A 19,435-nucleotide genomic window follows, 5' to 3' on the forward strand; every position below is an offset into this window, starting at 1 on the left:
ATACACAGGAAATTACCGTAGAGATGTAAACAAACAAGGAATAGCGCAATATGCAAAATGCACAATACTGTCTGTGCAACAACATCTCTAAATGATAAATTGTCTAGACACATCATATTTAAATGTGTCCGTATGTTAGACTTGTGGTCCATAAGATATATAAAAAAAACTATTAAGATGCATGCGGCGTGTTGAGCTTACCGCAAAAATACCAATAACGACAAACTAAAAGATGCTGATAAAAGTACAAAAATAAAAGTGGCTTGTAATGTTGAAATGTGTGTGAACAGAGTGTAAACTTGGTTGTCAGGAATTTCAGGAATTGATATCAGTCCTATCTAGTCTTGTGTGACAGCTGATCCCTACAAAAACACATAACCCTTACATTTGAGTAGTATTGAATCAGAATGAGCTTTGTTGGCCAGGTTTGCGTAAACAAACAAGGAATTTTCTGAAATGTGGTTCACCAAATCTGTGACCCTTCCTTTCTTTCTCGAGAAAAAGAATTTGAAGAAAGGATAAAAATGAAGAGAAGCACAGTTGACATGTGTTTGATGTCAACATGATGAGGATCACAGCACACAGCCACAAGTCCTCTGCTCGTGTGCACTGCACACACACACACACACAGTCCCCTGCTGAGAGAGATTGTGCGCTACAGATTCTTCAACAGTCGCGCGCGCACACACACACACTCATGTATGACAATGTGGGACAGACAGCAAGATGAAGAGGGTCCATGAGGAATGACCACATAGTGACAGAGAAAGTGACAGAGAGGGAAAGAGAGAGAGACAGAGGGAGAGACACCAAGAGAGAGAGAGAGAGAGAGAGAGAGAGAGAGAGAGAGAGAGAGAGAGGAGAGAGGGAGAGGGAGAGGGAGGGATGAAGACATAGAGATGGAACATGGATTAAAAAGGGTTCACGGTGTCCACTTAGAACAGAACAGCAGTGGTAAGAGGAGTGGGGATATTCTCTCTCTCTCTCTCTGTCTCTGTCTCTCTGTCCCTGTAGGGGTAGAGGACCCTGAGCTTATGTCCACCTATAGACCACTGGGGAGGACCATCATTTATTAATAGCCATAGCCTTATCACTGCTTAGAAGTGTGCTTCAGTTTAGAGCCAGTCTTCTTCTCAGAAGCTGTGTCAACCTGAACTTCTTTCCATTTCTGTCCATTTCTTTTGAACGCAAACACACTCACACACACACACACGCCAACATGCCATGCCAACAAACTTGCCGCCTTATCACTGCTTAGAAGTGTGCTTTCCAAATCAGAGCTCCGATTTAGAGCCAGTCTTCCTCTCAGAGAGAGACTGTGTCAACCTGAACTTCTCTCCATTTCTGTCCATTTCCTTTGAACACAAACACACACACACACACACACACACACACACACACACGCTCACACACACACACGCCAACATGACATGCCAACAAACTTGCCGCCAACTGAAAGACGAACGCATTGTATCAATATCATTAAAGTTTAAATCTGACAGGCTTTGAAAATCTCTTCCATGAGTGTTATCTTCATCAGTCCCTTTCCCCAGTGCACAGAAACAAGAAGACTGTGCCAGCACTAATCCTTTATTGTTCTATCAAACCAGACTGAAACCGCAGAAAACTGTTTAAACAGTGTGTATCTTGGAACACATGTAGCAGAGTTGATTGGAACCTGGGACAGCAATAGCTAAACCACACTGCAAAACCCACACTACATGAAACTTTTTTTTAAGTGTCATTTACAAACAACTTAAGTTTCAAATCTCAAGTCGTTCAGATGCAGGGCACCACTATAAATAATATCATTGCATTTAAGAGCTGCCATAAGGAAAAACTATACTATCTCTGATCACATAAACACTGATAGAATGAGAAGACCATCAAAGCCTTGTCTTGTCCCTAAACAGGAGTAAACATTTGTCAATGCCTACAAATATGTTTTTTGTACTGTATGTACATATGTGTGTGTGTGTGTGCGTGTGTTTGTGTGTGTGTGTCTGAATGTGTTTGTGCATGTGTGTGGGTTTGAGGGTAAGTAAATGTGTGAGAGAGTGTGTGTGTGTGTGTGTGTGTGTACGTGCGTGTCTGTATGTGGGCCAGTGCCTTGCTTCTGTTTTGTATTTATGGGGTCCCCTGCGCCCATGTGAAAAGATGAGATTATGTGAGCCAGATAATGGTGTCCGCAGATGGAGCTGCCCTCCCAGGAATTCCTCCCCCCTCTCAGGTTTCCCTGCCATGCCAAAGCAACCCCCCACCACCACCCCTACCCGACCCCAGCCCAGCCTGTTATGCTCAACTCACTTCCACCCCCGACCCCCACCCACCTCACCACATCCACCCTCCATCACCCCTCTGCCCCCCCCCCCCCCCCCCACCACCACCTCCAAAACTCTATGAAGCTGTCGCTCACACCTCCGGCAGGACTGGGCCTGGGCTCCGTCCGCCTAAACTGTACCACATGCAGCTCTTCATTTCCCCTCACGCCACCGCCGCCGCCGCTGCGCTGGCTCCCCTCACTCATCTTCACTTCCCAGACTCCACGCTCCGCGCTCAGGGGCACGGGGGGGCTGCTGCAGGGCTATAGCCTGGGGAGTTTTTATGGCCGCACACCAGCAGGCGAGATAGTGTTTTAAAAACTTTTTTTGATGAAGGTCTAAGGACCGAAAACTTGGTAAAGTAAAAGACACTTTTTTGCATGGATCCAAGTGTGCAGAGACTTTTTTCCTTAAAAACTTTTAAAACAAAATTTATGAACAAAATAGACTATAATTTCATCTAATCAGACAATTGCACTCTTTGATGCACTTATTACACTTATTGATGCACTTATTGTGTTTTTTCATTGGCTGTCAGAAGTGCTCTAAAAAGCTTAAATGTTTTTACCATGTTGGAAGTCGCTTTGGTTAAAAAGCGTCCGTCAACCAAATATAATGCAATGTAATGTAATGTAATCTATAGCAAAACATTTTGCATTTGCGCACTTTCTTGTTAGAATTCAAAATAGAATGCTGTTGATTTTCACTTCCAGTTACATGAGCAACATGCTTTTTTCTAAGAATCTGAAAAGCTCAGTATATGCTGAGAAAGCTCTCTGGCACGAATGGCTTAGTGAGCATGTGAGAGTATTGGATAATGTCAAAGGAATACATGTTACACGACCACTGACTTTCCCAAGGTATTAAGTCACTATCCCACGGTTGATTGCAAACTACATAAAGATCTGTGCAAAGGGCAGTGGGAAGGGTCAGTTTATCCACCGTGTGTGTTATCCTCTGCCACTCAGATTACTATTAAGATACAATCCTGCAGCACTGCCAGACAACCATAAATTCATATTTCCTCAAACGCTAAAATATAGTTCTAATTTATTTGCTTGCACTTCAGCAGTCTAGTTTTTGCCTGTTGTGTGTGAACACACCTGAGGAGGATCACAATTATTTTCAGCGTATCTGGTACAATGATGACATATCTATCTATCTATCTATCTATCTATATATTTATCTATCTATCTATATCTGTCTATCTATCTGTCTGTCTATTTATCAAAACGTACAGATGCAAAAAAAGGCAACAACTAGACAGAATAAAAGTCTAGGCAACATCTGAGACTTTGAAATGTTTCCCAAAGTTGCCCCAGGTGTACATTAAGACGGCGCAGCCAGAGGAAGAGCAGGAGAGACACACGGGTGGAAAAAGAAATGCCTCAGAATGCATGCGTGACATGGTGCGCAGACTGGCGTACGGTTCTATTTTTGGGTATCGAAATAGTGGAGAGTCGGAGCGCTCTCTGAGAGAGATAGAGAGAGAGAAATAGACAGAGAGAGAGAGAGAGAGAGAGAGAGAGAGAGAGAGAGAGTTGTACCTAGCAGCAGCTCTTTAGAATGCTCCAGAGGGCCTCGTGCGAGGTGCACGGAGCACACAGGAATTCTACGGAGGAGGGAATCAATAACTGTCATTTGGTGAAATTTAAGAGAGTTTTAGGGCTTGAGTTACGGCCATGTTGGGTTCCCCTGGAGTTTAAGGGGTTGAGGGTTTGGCAGGGGAGGAGGAGGAGGTGGGGTACTGGAGTAAGGAGAGGTGGTTAAGGTGATGGTGGGTGGTAGCAGAATTGGTCTGCCTCTTATTTTAGAACAATTCCCCCTCTGGAAATACTGCCAGCTTTCCTGAAATATTTTCCACAAGCTCTTAACAAAAAAATATGAATACCTAATGGTATCTCCTGATCTCTCTCTTGCTCAGGAAACGAGGTGAGTTATAAAATAGGTTGAGGGTTAAAGGGGTTGAATTTAAATCATGTCTACAAACAACGTCTACTTCAACAATTTGACATGTACTCTCTCAAGAGTCGCTGAAGCAGACATCAAAGTCATGGAGCACACAGCATGGCCTCTCCCCAGAAGCGCTTCAGGTTTTTTGAGGAGCTCTTTTGTTCCGAGGGGTCAGAGGTCACACAGACGACCCTCAGGACGCTGTGAAATGACCCTTAGAACACTGTGAGGGTTTCACTGGCATCAGGAGCTCTCCACCGCCGGTCAGAAAAGATGATTGGAGAGGGGAGGGAGGGTTGGAGGGGGTGGGGGGGGGGCAGCCTCTGCATCTCTCTGTGTGTCTGCTGTGACTCCCCTCAGCCTCTCACTTGGTGAGAGCTTTAAAATGTGTGAGTGTGCCATAACAGAAAAAAGGGACATGGAAATTGAGAGCAAAATGCAACTGATGAAGTTTAAGAAGCTAGCTTTTCAAAACATATTGGCCAGTGTGCAACCAAAAAAAGACAATTATACATGTCTGAAAATCTAAATGATGATATAGGGCAAAGTGTTTAATTGACTTATTTCTTAATGTCACTAATACAACAGACACAAAGCACAAGCCACCATATGATCCAAGTTGTCCCCACAACAGGGGTCCGAATAGAAGCCAGTGAAACGTTTCCTTTTGGAATTCAGAAACAGCCCCTCCCTCCGAACTCCGAAGTCCTTTCAGTGCACTGACCACGTCGTCAACTCTAGCCAAAGAATCTCGGTGTGTGAGAAAAGGTAGAACAAAGGCTGTAGTCTGTCTCCACTGTCATTCAGAATTAATCTCAAACTCTAATCCTCTTCTCATTCTTTACCAAGACGCTGAAGAGAAAAAAACGAAACGTCTGAGACCGAAATCCGGGCAGGAAAACGCTTTAACTGCTTCCAGGCCTCTTAGACAGGTGATTTCTTTAGCATGCCAATCACTGCATCCTCTGCAAGAGTTTGAGGGCTTGAGAGCTTGCAGTAAAACCTACAAAAGCTGGTGTTTTTCCGAAGGCTTTATTTGTGCTGTTGAGCAAGGGGAACTTTGGAGAGAGCCAAAAAATCCATCTTATTTCAGACAGACTTATTGTGTGCTTTGTATGGCTAAAATTAGATCACGAATGGAAAATACAGGGTGATTATACTTAAGTGAAAGCAACATTTATCTCTGCAAAAATGAGAGATTACACTTTTTTTTTTATTACAAACACACTTAAATAAGAATGTTGTTCTCTTATTTGAGTCCTATTTCAATATGCAAGAGAGAGAAAGAAATAGAGACATCAGCATTCAAAGTGTACTTATTTCATTTTTGAATCAATGGCAACTGATTTGCCTGTACATACACAATTGTAGCTTTTTAGTTATAGCATTTATGTTAGTAATTTGAGCAATGCTGTATATCTCTAAGTGTAATTGAGAAGATGGAGCAGAATTCATGCTGAACTCAACCTCTTCTTATGTTGTCAAAGCCTGAAATGCCTGGCAATAGATCACGTTAACATGGAGCCAGGATGCCATAAATTATACTAATAAAAAGAATGAATGCCAAAACTGTCCCCATCACGATGGGATATCAGAAGTACGACCTCTAAAAACAATATCAGATATATGGACAGTATGGACAGATGAATATTACAGTAGTTAGGCTAACAGCAGTAAATCACATAAATACAAGGGCTTTGCATCTTCGGTCAATGATTTAAATTATGACAGTTGTTTGGATCAGTGCAACAGTAAATGCCTTTATTTTGGTGTACACATTTAGGCCAACTGAGTTGTCGCCTTTCAAAAGCGAGACCACTTGTTGAGTGATAGCAGTAAGAGATGATTTGATACATTTCTCATTAAAAAAGACCCCTAGTGTGCAAGACAGAAGTGATATATACTGTATATATAAAAATGAAGGCTATTTGAAAAAGATAACTGAATGTTTTTCTGTGTGTGGGGCCTGACCGCATGGCAGCAGAGCAGCGGCCGTTTGGCATAAAAATAGGAACAACCCTCGGAGGATTCACAGCGGCTGAATGATGGCCGCTCATTCTCAATCCTGCTCCTCAGCGATATCCAATCTGCACTCGCCGCTTACAGTTCTTCCGCAGAGTCAGAGACAGGTGGGGGTTGGTTTGGGGGTGCACACACACACACACACGACCATCAACCCCCCCCCCCCCTCCTCCCACCACCACCGCCACTACCACCACCACCACCACCCACAAGCCAACCCTTATCCTCATCATCATCACAGCTGGTGACGAATGTCACACTCTCACACTCGAGAGACGGAAAGGACAGCAGCACTGTCCAGGGAGGTGCACCACGTGCCTCTGCGTCACAAGATGGAGATCGAGATAGCCGAGGAGCCGGGGGGCCAACGTCGGGGGGGGGGGGGGGGGGGGGCAAACACGTTGGGAGCAGATAATCGAAATGTAATTTGGGTTGTAAAGCAGCTACAGTGACGTAAAGCCACTAACCTGCTTAAGGATGGCAAATCTAAGCGCCTTTTTTACTCCCCGGCATGAATGCTCCTTATTCTATAGACATTCCTAACGCGGGAACACGTTTGGTGACCTCACGCGAACACCACATGGCTAAGCCACCTTACATCACACGGTGGGGGACGCAAACAACTGCTGACCACTTCGAGCCCGAGCCCGAGCCCGAGCGCAACGCTCCTGCTATCTCTCCGACATGTCAGATCTGACAGATATGTATTTTGTCTGTGTGTGTGGTTACCTGGCAACAAGCGACAGTTGGCCTTCAGCGAGAGCTTAGCGTCCTTTCTTTCAAAACTGTGACAATCAGAGGATGGTGTGTGTGTGTGTGTGTGTGTGTGTGTGTGTGTGTGTGTGCCAGTGAGGGTGGAACTGCCTGTGCATTGGGTGAGCTCCCACCTAATTAAGACTGGCCTTTGTGGAAGGTGGCAAAGGATTAAAGTCATGCGACTCTCTCTCTCTCTCTCTCTCTCTCTCTCTCTTGATTCAGCGTGCACTTGCATTACATAAGCGAGCCAAGAGGAGTGCACAAACAATCGTCTAGGAAGTCATAAAAGGCTTTTGTTTGGGTCACATGATGGTAATTACGACCTTTGCTTAATGCAGTGCCCCATTTGTTGATTTAGTTCTGCACAGCTGTCTGGGACACAGATTACCACTTTCACCTTTCAGCTACTAAACTAAAACTAAAATGATCATACAGCCTAGACACACAAACAAACACAGACACACACACATCCACACACACTCACTCACACAAGCACACTCGTTCACACACACGTGCACACAGACGTACAGTTCTTCAGCAACAGGGCCGTGCAATACAGACCCTGCATGTTATGTTCTATGTGTGTGTGTGTGTGTGTGTATGCGTTTATGTATACGCCGCGTATGTGTGTGTATGTGTGTGACTGTATAAGACAGTACGCTTGTGTGTGACCATATAAACGTGTCCTCATAACAGCCCTCCCAGGCTGCCACCGATGGAGAGGGGCTCTGTCCAGCTTTGGCCTTCAGCTGCCCAGTCACACATGCCTCCCATAGCAGGGCTGGAGGCCCAGAGTCCCAAGGGTCATTACAATGCCCTCTCAATGAATCCCATTAACCATTTACCCACATCCACATGGACCCTCTGTCCACTCCCGCCCCTATTACAATCACCCAGACGACACCAAAAATAGCTTCGCAGGTTATTAAAATCACCATGGCTCTGCCTTGTTTGTGTTTTTTTTAGCCGCACGAGGCAATCATGGTGGAATCCAAACGAGTTAATTTAAGAGGGTAGGTAGTGTCCTGGGCCTTTGTTGTTTAATCCCCACACTAATAGGCAGTAGGCTACCCGTAGGATTCTGTTACTCTATATTTGAGCGTGTAGAGGGCTTTCTTTTGTGGTTGTCGGACCAGTTGGAGACTGGGCACACACACACACACACACACACACACACAAACATACACACACGGACACACATAACACATGGGGGGCATCCCCTGTCTTTGGGGGGTGGGAGGCGTAGAGTGAGAAGCCCCCCTAACGCCTTTCGAAGAAGACTGCACTGAGTGGTGTGTGTGTGTGTGTGTGTGTGTGTGTGTGTGTGCCTGAAGTGCCTACTGTGTAATGGTCTGGCACTGGACGAGGGTCTGGCACTGAATGATGCCGCTACTGCGGCGTGTGATGACCAATCCCGTCGAGGGGGATTCGTGCTTTACCTGAGGACCCCAGGAAGTAGCGCTCGAGGACGGAGCCGTAGCCCGAGGGGTTGTCCCGCAGGTCGCTCATGACGAAGGCCTGCATGGAGACGTTGGCCTCGTTGATGGGCCAGCTGGGCGAGCTGATGCTCGCGCCACCGTACCACGACACATTCGTCATGGAGAAACAGTCCTGGCCCAAAGAGAGAGAGAGAAAGAAAAAGGGAAAGAAGGGGATGAGTAAAAGAGAGAAAACAAACAAACAAACAAACTGGCACAAACAAAGATGACCGCTTTGTAAATTTGGTTTGACACAAATAATTTTCAAAATGAACTGCACAATTCAGTCCATATGCAAGTTTTAATAGGCAGCCTGGTTTGACACAAATAAAAAAAGCCCTCATCATTTGTGAGCTGTTTTGTGGGGTATTACTATAAGCACAGGCGCATATGAAGAACCTGTACAAGAAGTTAGTGACAAGTAACAAATCAGTAACAATCTACATTTGTCTTAATGATAATACATAAACATAAATTCATAAAATTCATATTAATGAGATTGGTGTACATAATAGTGTAGTACATTGGTGCACTTCAAGAGTGACAAAAACATTTTAAGAGAGCTTTGGTTGTTTTGGGAGTAATTCTATTTTCTGCAGTGTGATTGCTGAATTATCAATATCTACAGCATGAATTTCTGGATATCCTCTCAAGCAACGAGTGTGTGTGCTTCTGAAATGATGCTCTAATGTGTAACTGTACGTAGTTCTGAATTTCACAGAGTGAAAGCAGTTCTCTGGGGGGTGTCCACAGTCCACACACAGTGTCTGCAATTACAGACAATCAAGTATGAGGAGTCTAGGGTGTCACTGCTGCTGTAAATCAGCCCGGCCGCTGCTTATTTCCAAAATGAATTTATCACAGGACTTTGCACTGTTCAAGGGGCTTCTCATTTGACATGTAGGGGAGGCAGGTGCAAGTTGTCTAAAGATCACTAACAGGATTTAGGAATTTTGTGGAGCACTTCGTCCAAAACAGTAAGATTTAAGGGGGGGAATTTGAAGGAACACATGACATGGAATCATTTCGGGAATGTACTAAAGGGGGAGATTAAATGTTCAAAACATCCGGATTGCCTCTGAGGAAGGCAGAGCTGTGAATAACCTGAGGTAACATGGAAAAAACACAGCATAGAAAATGTCACTTCTACCACACAAGAAGTGCTACTGATTTATCTACATTTTTCTGCATAAAACAAATTAATACAATTCAATAAAATCATAAGCTACTTGTTAGTTGCCAAATTAACCTTTTGAAATATTATGAGCTTTTGAGTATGTTAACTAAGTGAAGAAATTTAATTTTGGCAAATTTAGGTAACTCGGTAAAATTCAAAGATTACTATGAACATTTAATTGGACAAAGCCATATGGCATTACTTTACACTGTAAGCAACTGTTGGACACAAACTGTTGTCCCTATCTGGACAAAAAATGTGTTAAAAAAACAAACACACACCACAAGTTGTGTTGTTTTCAACGCAAGTCGTGTTATGCTCAAGTCATATTACGTTACAAATAACAAAGGCAACGTGTTGGAAACAACACAAACTGTGGACACGTATAGGCTACAACGACGCAAGTCCTGTTAATAATTGTGTAGGCCTAATCATTTTTATGATCAACTCAACATGCATCATGTATCAAAACCCACTCTTCTAAACAGAGAGAGAGAGAGAGAGAGAGAGAGAGAGAGAGAGAGAGAGAGTGGGAGAGAGAGAGAGAGTTACTCACAGACACACTTTCTCCTTGACATCTTTATAGTAAAACGCCGGTTTCCTACCTTCAGATGTACATGACAGTGGACTGGGGTCCATGTCATACTGTAACACTCCGTTTGGTGGACCATGTCAGGTATATCCAGTGATATCTTCACGTCCGCAACCGAGTCCCAGGTGTAACAGAACTCGGTTTTGTTGAGCCAACACAGGTTCCGAACAAATGGCACTTCTGTGTCGGGGTTTCCCACGTTGCCCACATCAATTTCCACAAACGTCTTGTCCTCCGTCAGAGTCTGGATCACAAGGGTCTGACTCCGTCTCTCCCATATCAGTCCGCTAAAACTCCCCTTCAGGATCCAATTCTTGTTAGGCTGATCCACAACTTGCCAATATATGATCCCAATGGTCATGACAAAAAAGACTGCTACTCCAAGGCAGGCAATTGCTCCCTTCCAAGTCTCGTTCATTTCTTTCAAGCCCGTGTCCCATGTTACCTCTGGGATAGGGCTGGGGTTCCTATTTCGAGTGTGGGGCATATTGACTTGAGATTAATGTGAAGTCTAGTCAAAAAGGCTCAAACAGCTTCTCCAGACACCAAAATCGAAATGCGCCATGATGTCATTGCATGTCAGGTTGACCAAAGAAAAAGTTTATTTACGTCCAAAAAGAGTTTCTCTTGCGCTTACCCTATGCCGAATACCTGTCATGAGTGTACAGGAAAAAAAAGAACTGTCAAGATCCCCAATGTTTTATATTTGCAAAAAGCAGATGACTCACCACATGCTGCAACACAAACGCTTATTGCAGTGATAGCAGGAATCTCTGAGGAGTGCGCTGAGGCTCTCTCACCCGGGTTTGGCAGCTCTGCCTACGAATAGCTCCTTAGCCACTTATTTGCTTGCCCTGCACTTTTGGCCGGGGTCTGACGTAACTCCAGACTGCATCTTCAGAAAGGTGCAGGCGAAAGAAATGAAGAGACCAACAGCTTGGCGGTTTCCTGCCCACCGGTTGGGGCAATAGGGGGACGTGAGGAGGTATCCATAGTTGGAGCAACGAGAAGAGCGCACACAAACTCTCTGTCCTCTGTTGCGTCTTCAGGCGACAGAGACGCTTGAAGAAAAGGGCTGTCGCCACCAAGATAACGGAATAAGGACATTGTGAGTGTAGTCGCTTAACATTAAATACATAAGATTTGAGCAAGTAATTTTGACCAGCAAAGAATTTCAGTTGCACGTTTGAGAAGCAACTGATATAGGCTATAGCCTATATCACCTGTGCACAGTATAGCCTATCAAAGTGCAAATGATGTGCTACGACTATGAAATGACTCCTTGAAGCCGTGACCAATACAAGCGATCAAATGTATTTATTTGCGCTCACTAAATAGGCTAGGCTACACCAATTAGGAGGATGTCAAATTTTCATGTGAACTATTCCCATTGACAATATGTAGAATTAATGGAAATAGGCTATACCTCAGAAGATCTTTTGGAGATTATTTTTTTAAATCACGAGAGGCAGTAGCCTATCCTAATTGGCTCAACATGAAACACAACCATAGGCTACACCATGACAATTATAGTCATATTCAAGTTGTTAGGTTTGCATTGCCTTGTCATAAATAGCTCTACGTTACCTCTTTCCTGTCTGCTGCATCCTACTGCAGAAATAGTTTTCTGTGTCATAAATTAATAGGAAATAGAGTTGAGTGTCTGTAAAAGAAAGGGTTGGAGTATGAGGAAGCAGTTTGTGGTGGTTGGAAGATAAATGGCTCGTGAAGGGATGACCGGGAGTGGCATCTAATCTATTCACTCTGTCAACAGTTCAGTCTGCATGTGGCCCGCACAATATCGCAGAGAACGCCGTTGTCATTTGGCTTGATACACAGCTGCTGTGGTTTGGATCAATGCACCGTCACTCATCGCACTTCCACTGTTGGGTGATAGTTAAAAGACTATTTGAAATAACCGTGACATAAATCTGCATGGCTTCAATTGTCGTCTCGTGTAGACCTGTGCACCACATCTAATGCAAGCATATGATGGCACCTACCAAGTATAGAGTTGCATTCAGATCTGAAGACTAAAGACAAAGAAAAGGTCTGCACCTCTCTGGAGAGATCCCTCTGGACGGGACTGTGATTTGATCTGACTCTCTAATGATGATGGCTTATAAGCAAGTGATGCTCTACACACAGATACAAAATGCAATACTCTTACATTAATCATTGTTATCAAGGAATTCCTATATGGTGGTAAATTTGGCAATAGAAACATTTAAGCAATCATAGATGTTTCTCACAGAATAACAATTATGAGTTAAAAGGTTGATAAAAAATTGTTTAGGTGGAGGGCCCAAGGGATAGTAAGCAAAATCTGAAGTATCTGGCCAGAGTTGAGCATATTATGGTGTCTCAGGGAACAAATCAAGTGTTTCAGAATCAGCACCAACAAATACAGTAGGTACGCACCACGACCCTCTCCTCCCAAGCAAATGTCAAGTTCAAAGGTAACCACTATCTGGCTGTGGGTCATGGGTCAACATTGAACATGTGTAGAAGGGGCCCATGTGACATCAGGGGGGCGGCCATTGGGCTGATCTAAATTTACACGACTATATTTCCCCATTTGCTCCCCCGTCTCAACCCCTCCCCCACCCCCAATGCCACCCATCCCCACCAGTCTATGGAGACCCCTATAAATAACAGACTGGCTGTTTGCTGGCATGCACTTTATCCGGTGTTAACACAGACACTGAAAAAACAACAATAGTGTGACCTGGAAAGCAGAGACTGCACAGGGCGCACAGCTCACGACTGGCTACAGCACGTTGACTATGGTTCAAGTGTGTGGTTTACTTACAAACCTGGCTGGCACACCTGAGGGCATTAGCCCAGAGGAATGAGGCCACTTCCTTATAGAGGAGCCTAATGGCTTCATTTACCTTGCAAAACAAAGCTGAAGTCCTTCCTTTAGGAGGTTTACAAGCTGCTGTGAGTTAACCTATCCAGGTTTTTGTCACTTAATCATTTATGTGAAACATCGCCGTTGTGTCTCTGAGACCTGTACCTGCACTAGCTGCATGTCAGGTGTTCATTTACCTGGTCTCGGGGATTGTGTACATCATGCCATTCCATCATTTCATAAATAGAAACCACTTGATAACAGATTTTAATCTCAATCTGTTTCCATCCAAGCAGATTGTCACTTTTTTCACTTTGTATGAATTCACTTATTTTTGGGGGGGTTTTATGATTGTTGTCGTCATTGATCAACTTTACTACTGAGTCCCTGGAGATTGGAAAAGGTTTTAAATTGTTTTTTCCCTTTTGACTTTTTTTGTAACATTATATCACAGTGAATGACTGCACAAGCATATGGGCACACCAGACCAGCCTCAGTCCTACTTGGAGGAAATATAAATGCCGCTTGACAAAAGCAATAAAAAGCTGGAGGCCTTTACAAGCAAAACTATTCACTTCAGCTGTCAAACTTTTCCGTCTTCCTGTCTGGATCTTCAATTTACAATTTACCTTTTCCTTTTGGTTATTTAATATAGGCTCCCCCTTTTCCCCGGGCGGGAAAGTTTCCATGGCCTCGCATGCAGCTCCACGCTCTCTTGGCGGCACCGCTGGGCTTGAAACAGGTCCTGCGTCGGCTCACCTCTTGCCTCTCCTCTCCTTCCTCAACACTTTCCACGCTTTGGGCCGCCGTAGTAAGTCAGCACACCAAATATGGCTGGATTCTGGTTCCAGCTCAAAGTCCGTGCACGAGAGTACGAGAGTGGCCTTTGTGGTCATTCCGGATTAATGGAATTCAGGTGAGGTTGTGATTAGGTGTTGCCGTAGGGCCTGTGTCAATTCAAAGCCAAAAAGATATTTAATAACACAGTTATGAGACGGTTATTACCTGTAAGTGTAGACACAATTTTCTTTCACTTTTTTTACATTGAAGATGTTCAATATATTACCTGTCTGACAGCATGATACATGTAAAAAAACAATATGTGAGAAATACAATGGCACAATTGTGTATGTGTGCGTGATTGCGTGTGTACTGTATATGCGTGTGTGTGCGTGTGTGTGTGTGTGTACGTACGCCCAGTACTGGATTCACTAATGTCAATGTGTCTTGTCATTAAATGCTTTGTCATTCCAGACATGAATGCTTTGAAAGTGCTTTTGGGACTGAAGCTGTAGACATGAGTTCTCATTTCCCCTCAAAAAGCTTTCGAAGGGGAACTGTAGGCACAAACTGCTCGCTTTCGATCTATAAATGGCAGAGTTGGACAACAGTGTGTGACCAGACCTTTGGCTGAGTGCTGACTGGGGTCGAGTTGCAGCAGACCAGCTCTCATGTCCCTCCTGGCCCCCCACTCCACTAACCACCTGGCACTCGGTCAGGAACCCAAAGCACAACCATCCACAAGCATCACCACCGGCCATGGCCGCCCCGACTAACAGGACCGGTGGTCTGCAATGCATCTCCGCAAGTTCTGCCTCAGCTGTGTGAAGAAGGGTCAGCTGAGGTCCAAGAGAGCCTTGTTGAACACAGACTGTCGGAAAGCATACTAGCATTGGTTGATTTCCCATAGTGGGATTGACTAACTCTGGCTTGCATTGTCTGACTGTGACTAGTTTATTTAACATTGGCTAACATCATGGGATGCTAGGATACTGTTTCCCACAAAAGTAGTTCTTGTTCTGAAGAATTTAGCTTTCACCAACAATATTGCATGAGATGAAGAGATTGGTGGTGCGAGGCAAACACATATTTAGAATTTTGTTGCAAATTAGATTAATCTGGGCAAAACCGCTTGTGAGGATTTTGTGAATTTATGAATGGCTCCCCTGCACAAAGCGTACTTTTGTGAGCCATTTTACCTTCAAAAAGCAGGGTTTATTCTCCTCAGCAAAACTCGTGTAGCGTTCCAAAACAAGCATGAACCTAGTGTTTTCTAGAAGGAGGTCAAATAGCACAGACTTGTCAGACAGGGCACTGTCACCCTCTCACTGGCGCCTACCAGTGAGACAAGCCCTGTTGAGCCGAGATGCCTGGGAAAGCCTGGGGCCATGTGAGACACATCAAGTCATCAGAGTCATCAGGGTCAGCTGGTCTGGACTAAAAAGTAACAGGGACCTGGTGACCTGGGATGCCAGCCAGTGACCATACCCTCTGAATGCACCCCATCTCAACCTAACTCAACCTTACCCCTGCCGCGACCTGCATCCAATACCTTTCCCTAACCACGTGAGGGCACCCTTGACTGGACAGTCAGGGACAGTAGCTGGGCTTCTTGAGACTAGTTTTCTTCAGAGGAGCAGAGATCTGCAGGCTGCAGGGTGAGAGAAGTCATCCCTCTTAATGAGAATCCTGTGAAATCAATCACTCATTATCTGATACTGCACAAGAGCCGTGATGACCTTAAGATCAAGAGGTGGCTTTGTTTCCATCATTTTCTGATTATCATTCATTCTTTCTACTATTGGAAGCAATACCACCCAGTGCTATGTGCAATGAACACAATTTAACAGAAAGTAGGCAATGGGTAAACGTAATCAGGAAAGTGTTTGGTTTCTGTCAAATGATGTATTTATATGGTCAGTGTGCATTGACTAGTCAAATATATACTGTAAGTCTGCACGTAGTAAGCTTAGATGATGGACACTTTTGTTTGAAGAAGTCACCAACTGAGTATCAACAAGGCCCAAGAGCACTTCTTAAGATTGGAAATCAAAGAGCAAAAAGTTTATATTTTTCATAATATTTCATTTATCAGAGTGTATTTGGTGAAAAAAAAACTATGTGGACATGACAAAAAAAACTCTTGGGTTGAAAGCTGCGTGTAATATGTAGAGCTTGAATGACTTGCAGCACTGAGGCACAGGCGAAGTCCCTTGGTGCATCATCGGAATGTTTGTAAGAGCCGACGACTCCCTCTGCTGCTCAGAATCACAGTGTCAACCTGCTAGAAGGTTCTCCACCACTCTATTTCAGAGTCTGATAGTATTAAATCTTTTACATTTCAAGAAAGAACATTACTTTATGTTGCGTGACAACCTTGAAAGGTTCTCTTTCTGGCAGATGTGTCCTCATCTTTGATTAGATTAGATTCAACTAAATTATCATTGTAATACTTACCCTTGACATTCAATTGACACTTAATCACAGAAGGGGAAAATCAGCTTCAAAGTGCCCAGACAGTCTTAAATAATAAACAATAAGTAATGTGTGAGGTACTGAGAGCTAGCTAAGACATTCATTCACATTGAAACAATATTTAGCAATTTGCTACCTTAAATAAGGGCTTTAAACTCATTTTGAGGATACACTGACTCATAATAACAACGAATATTTTGTGCAATATTCCAGACACCATTTTCATTTCCTTTATTATGTCATAGCAGTATAATTTTATAATAACTTTGTTCCAAAAATACCCTAATTATTTTTCTTTAGCATGGTGGCAAGAAGATTGTTATCCTATTTGAAGTCAAATGGTTTAATAGATGTTTCGTTGCAGAAGGCAGGAATCTCAGGCTTTTCTGGTTGTTTGGAACATAGTAGCATTTGGCACCAGATTCAAATGACGAGGACAGAAGGCAGAGACATCCGGGTGGTCTTTTTGGATCTTGTAAATGCTTTTGGATATGTGCCTCACGGTCTGTTGAGGAAGGCGTTTCAGCTACTCTCAGGTCCTTGAGAATATTTCCGCTTTTTAGCGCATATTTTGGGGACATTCAGTTATGCTTCGACACAAGTAATTACACCACAACCTGCCAGCATTTGGAGTTTGGCATCAGGGCTAGATGTACCATTTCATCGTTGGTTTTCACCATGGTATTGGAGGTAACTATAAGGGCACTTAAAATGGATTGTTGGAGGTGATAGGTTACAGGATGGCACCTGGTTACCTCCCACCCTAGTCTATATGACAATGCTGGCAATGACTCCTGCCAGCTGTTAGTCAAATTGAATGACTTTCTGAAAGGGTCAGGGATAAAGGTGTCACCTAGCATATGTAGATGAGGGGGAAACTGGTGGAGTTTAATATTGATGGTGAGGTGTTTGTCGTGTCTGTCTGTTTGTTTGTTTGTTTGTTCAAAAAGTTATGGATGGATTTCGCCAAAATTTTCAGGGAAGGTCTGAAATAACCCAAGGAAGGGTTAAGTGGGAGTGATCCATATCACCATCTGGATGCAGGAGGTGGTTATGTGTTCTCTTGGCGGAGGTTTGCTCTCTCTGAGTTCTTTTGTAGTTCTTCTATTGAGTTAAGAGCAGATGGAATAATTCCACAATGAGTGACTGACGGAGAAGAGAAAGGTCATTATTGAGGCCAATCCATTCCATTCCATTGATAGATTCCTGAGGTTGCAGTGTTTACGGTTTAGGCTTTTGCTGTGCATCAGGTATTCCCTGTTGATATGCGTTGGTGCCCATCAAGGGTTTGTGGTATTGTCTGCTTATGTTGATAAGATCATAAATGGCCGCAGCAACAAAGAGGAATGACTAAAGAATTTGTTGGTGTTTGTTGGTATAGAGTCTGATTGATAACCCCAGTGAAATACTCTGGAAGGCTGTTCTGTTGGTTTTGTTGGTATGTTTTTGCCTGCAAAGGTTGCTTGGTTGGCAATTGGTTTTTGATGGTAAATAGGCTTGGTTTTTACTTTTAGTCTTTTATTATTATTATAGAATTTATTGGCTTTGAAATTCTGTGTTTTCTTTCCTTTCGTTTCTTTTTTTTATTTGCTTGCAGTTGTTCTTGAGTACATATGTAATTGAGAGATAACAGCACACTCCACATTCATTGGCACCCTTTGCAGAGATGAGTAAAAAGAGTGTAAAAGTGTAATCTTTTGACATTTTATCTTAGACTCTCAATGAAAACAATGAGAAATAATTCAACCTTGAAGGGAAGTAAATTCATTATGAGAAGAAATCCTCATAAAGAAACATTTTATAAATAAGAACATAGGCCTACTGCACATGCAATCATCTCTGTCAGCCCTAGAAAATTGTATAAACAAAATGTTATTGAAACTTTTTTTAAGTAATCAGAATGCTTATGAACTGTCAAGCAGTGATCTTCGATTTCTTGTTTCATTAAAGGGGCAGTCAGAGATTGAACGCCCATAACATTTTCTGTCATTCAGCATCCCTTTATGATCCACTAGCTGCTCATCCTGTGAGTACCCTGTAGAAAAAAAGAAAAAAGAAAAAAACGGTGTCTGTAGGCAGCCCAGGCTGTGAAACCTCGAAAACAAACAAATTGGGGCCAGCCCGCTGCCCAAAAAGACAAAACACTGTGTGGAGCTTCTCTGGGAATACTGAAGGGAGGGGTGAGCTACCTCTCTGTTCTGTTTAGTTTGGTTCTTGATTGAAATATAATGTGCGTTGCTTTAGACAAAACAGCCTTCTAAGAAATGTAAACATAAACATAAACAAGAGCAACATCAAGTGAAACCGCGGACTTTGCCATTAAGGTATGAAAATAAAGTTACACAGAGGTCATTCTGAAGTCACACAGAAGTCTTCAACATCAGGAAGACACAGTTCAAATAAGGACAAAGAGTGACCTCCGTAAGTTAGGAAATGGGTATAAAAATCAGGTGCTTGCATGTAGATATGATTGTGTTAATCTTGATGTGTTGTGACTTATGAAGTATGTTGTTGCACTTTAAGGATTTCACAGATAACCGAGACGGGCAGAAACAATGAAGGGGCCCTTCCAAGGTGTCTAGAGCTTGCGCTTAGTCCATCCTTCTTAGTGTCACCCTTCATGTACACTAAATCCCCAACACTGTGCGAATGCACTTGCGCTCACACATCATATATCTTCCTCTGACACTCTTGTGCAGTGTGGAAAGGTTGTCTTGCTATGGTTTGAGCCACCTCGAGTCCTTCTCTTAGATTGCAAAGGAAATCCACCACACCCATTCCACCTGACATGAGCTCTGCAGCCCCAGATTGAACATCATGTGGTATGTGAATTTCTCTGCCACGCACAAGCTGGTTAGTAAACCCTGTGACTGCATGCCAGGAACTGCGGTAGCCTGAGTTAAGTAATGACAAGTGACGAGTTTTGGTCGAAATAGCACCGGATCATTTGGAGCACGGTGCTATCAAACCGTTCCAGTCTTGCCCACTAGGATTCCTTGTCACAAAACCTGCACCTGAGGCCGACAG

At 43.5% G+C, this 19,435-nt stretch overlaps 1 protein-coding gene across 1 annotated transcript in view; it reads right to left on the reverse strand.

The window, feature by feature from the left end:
* Positions 1 to 11,049, reverse strand: part of si:ch211-236l14.4 (SITS-binding protein) — a 27,555-nt gene extending 16,506 nt beyond the window's left edge. Inside the window, exons 1-3 of the mRNA XM_062547279.1 lie at positions 11,028 to 11,049; positions 10,313 to 10,950; positions 8,492 to 8,663 (exon numbers count right to left, since the gene is read on the reverse strand). Coding sequence (XP_062403263.1) covers positions 8,492 to 8,663; positions 10,313 to 10,786 — 646 coding nt within the window. The 5' untranslated portion in view covers positions 10,787 to 10,950; positions 11,028 to 11,049. The remainder of the gene's footprint in view (positions 1 to 8,491; positions 8,664 to 10,312; positions 10,951 to 11,027) is intronic.
* Between the last annotated feature and the right edge of the window lie 8,386 nt (positions 11,050 to 19,435).

This window comes from Sardina pilchardus, chromosome 10 (assembly GCF_963854185.1).
Source record: "Sardina pilchardus chromosome 10, fSarPil1.1, whole genome shotgun sequence".
Taxonomy (NCBI): Eukaryota; Metazoa; Chordata; class Actinopteri; order Clupeiformes; family Clupeidae; genus Sardina; species Sardina pilchardus.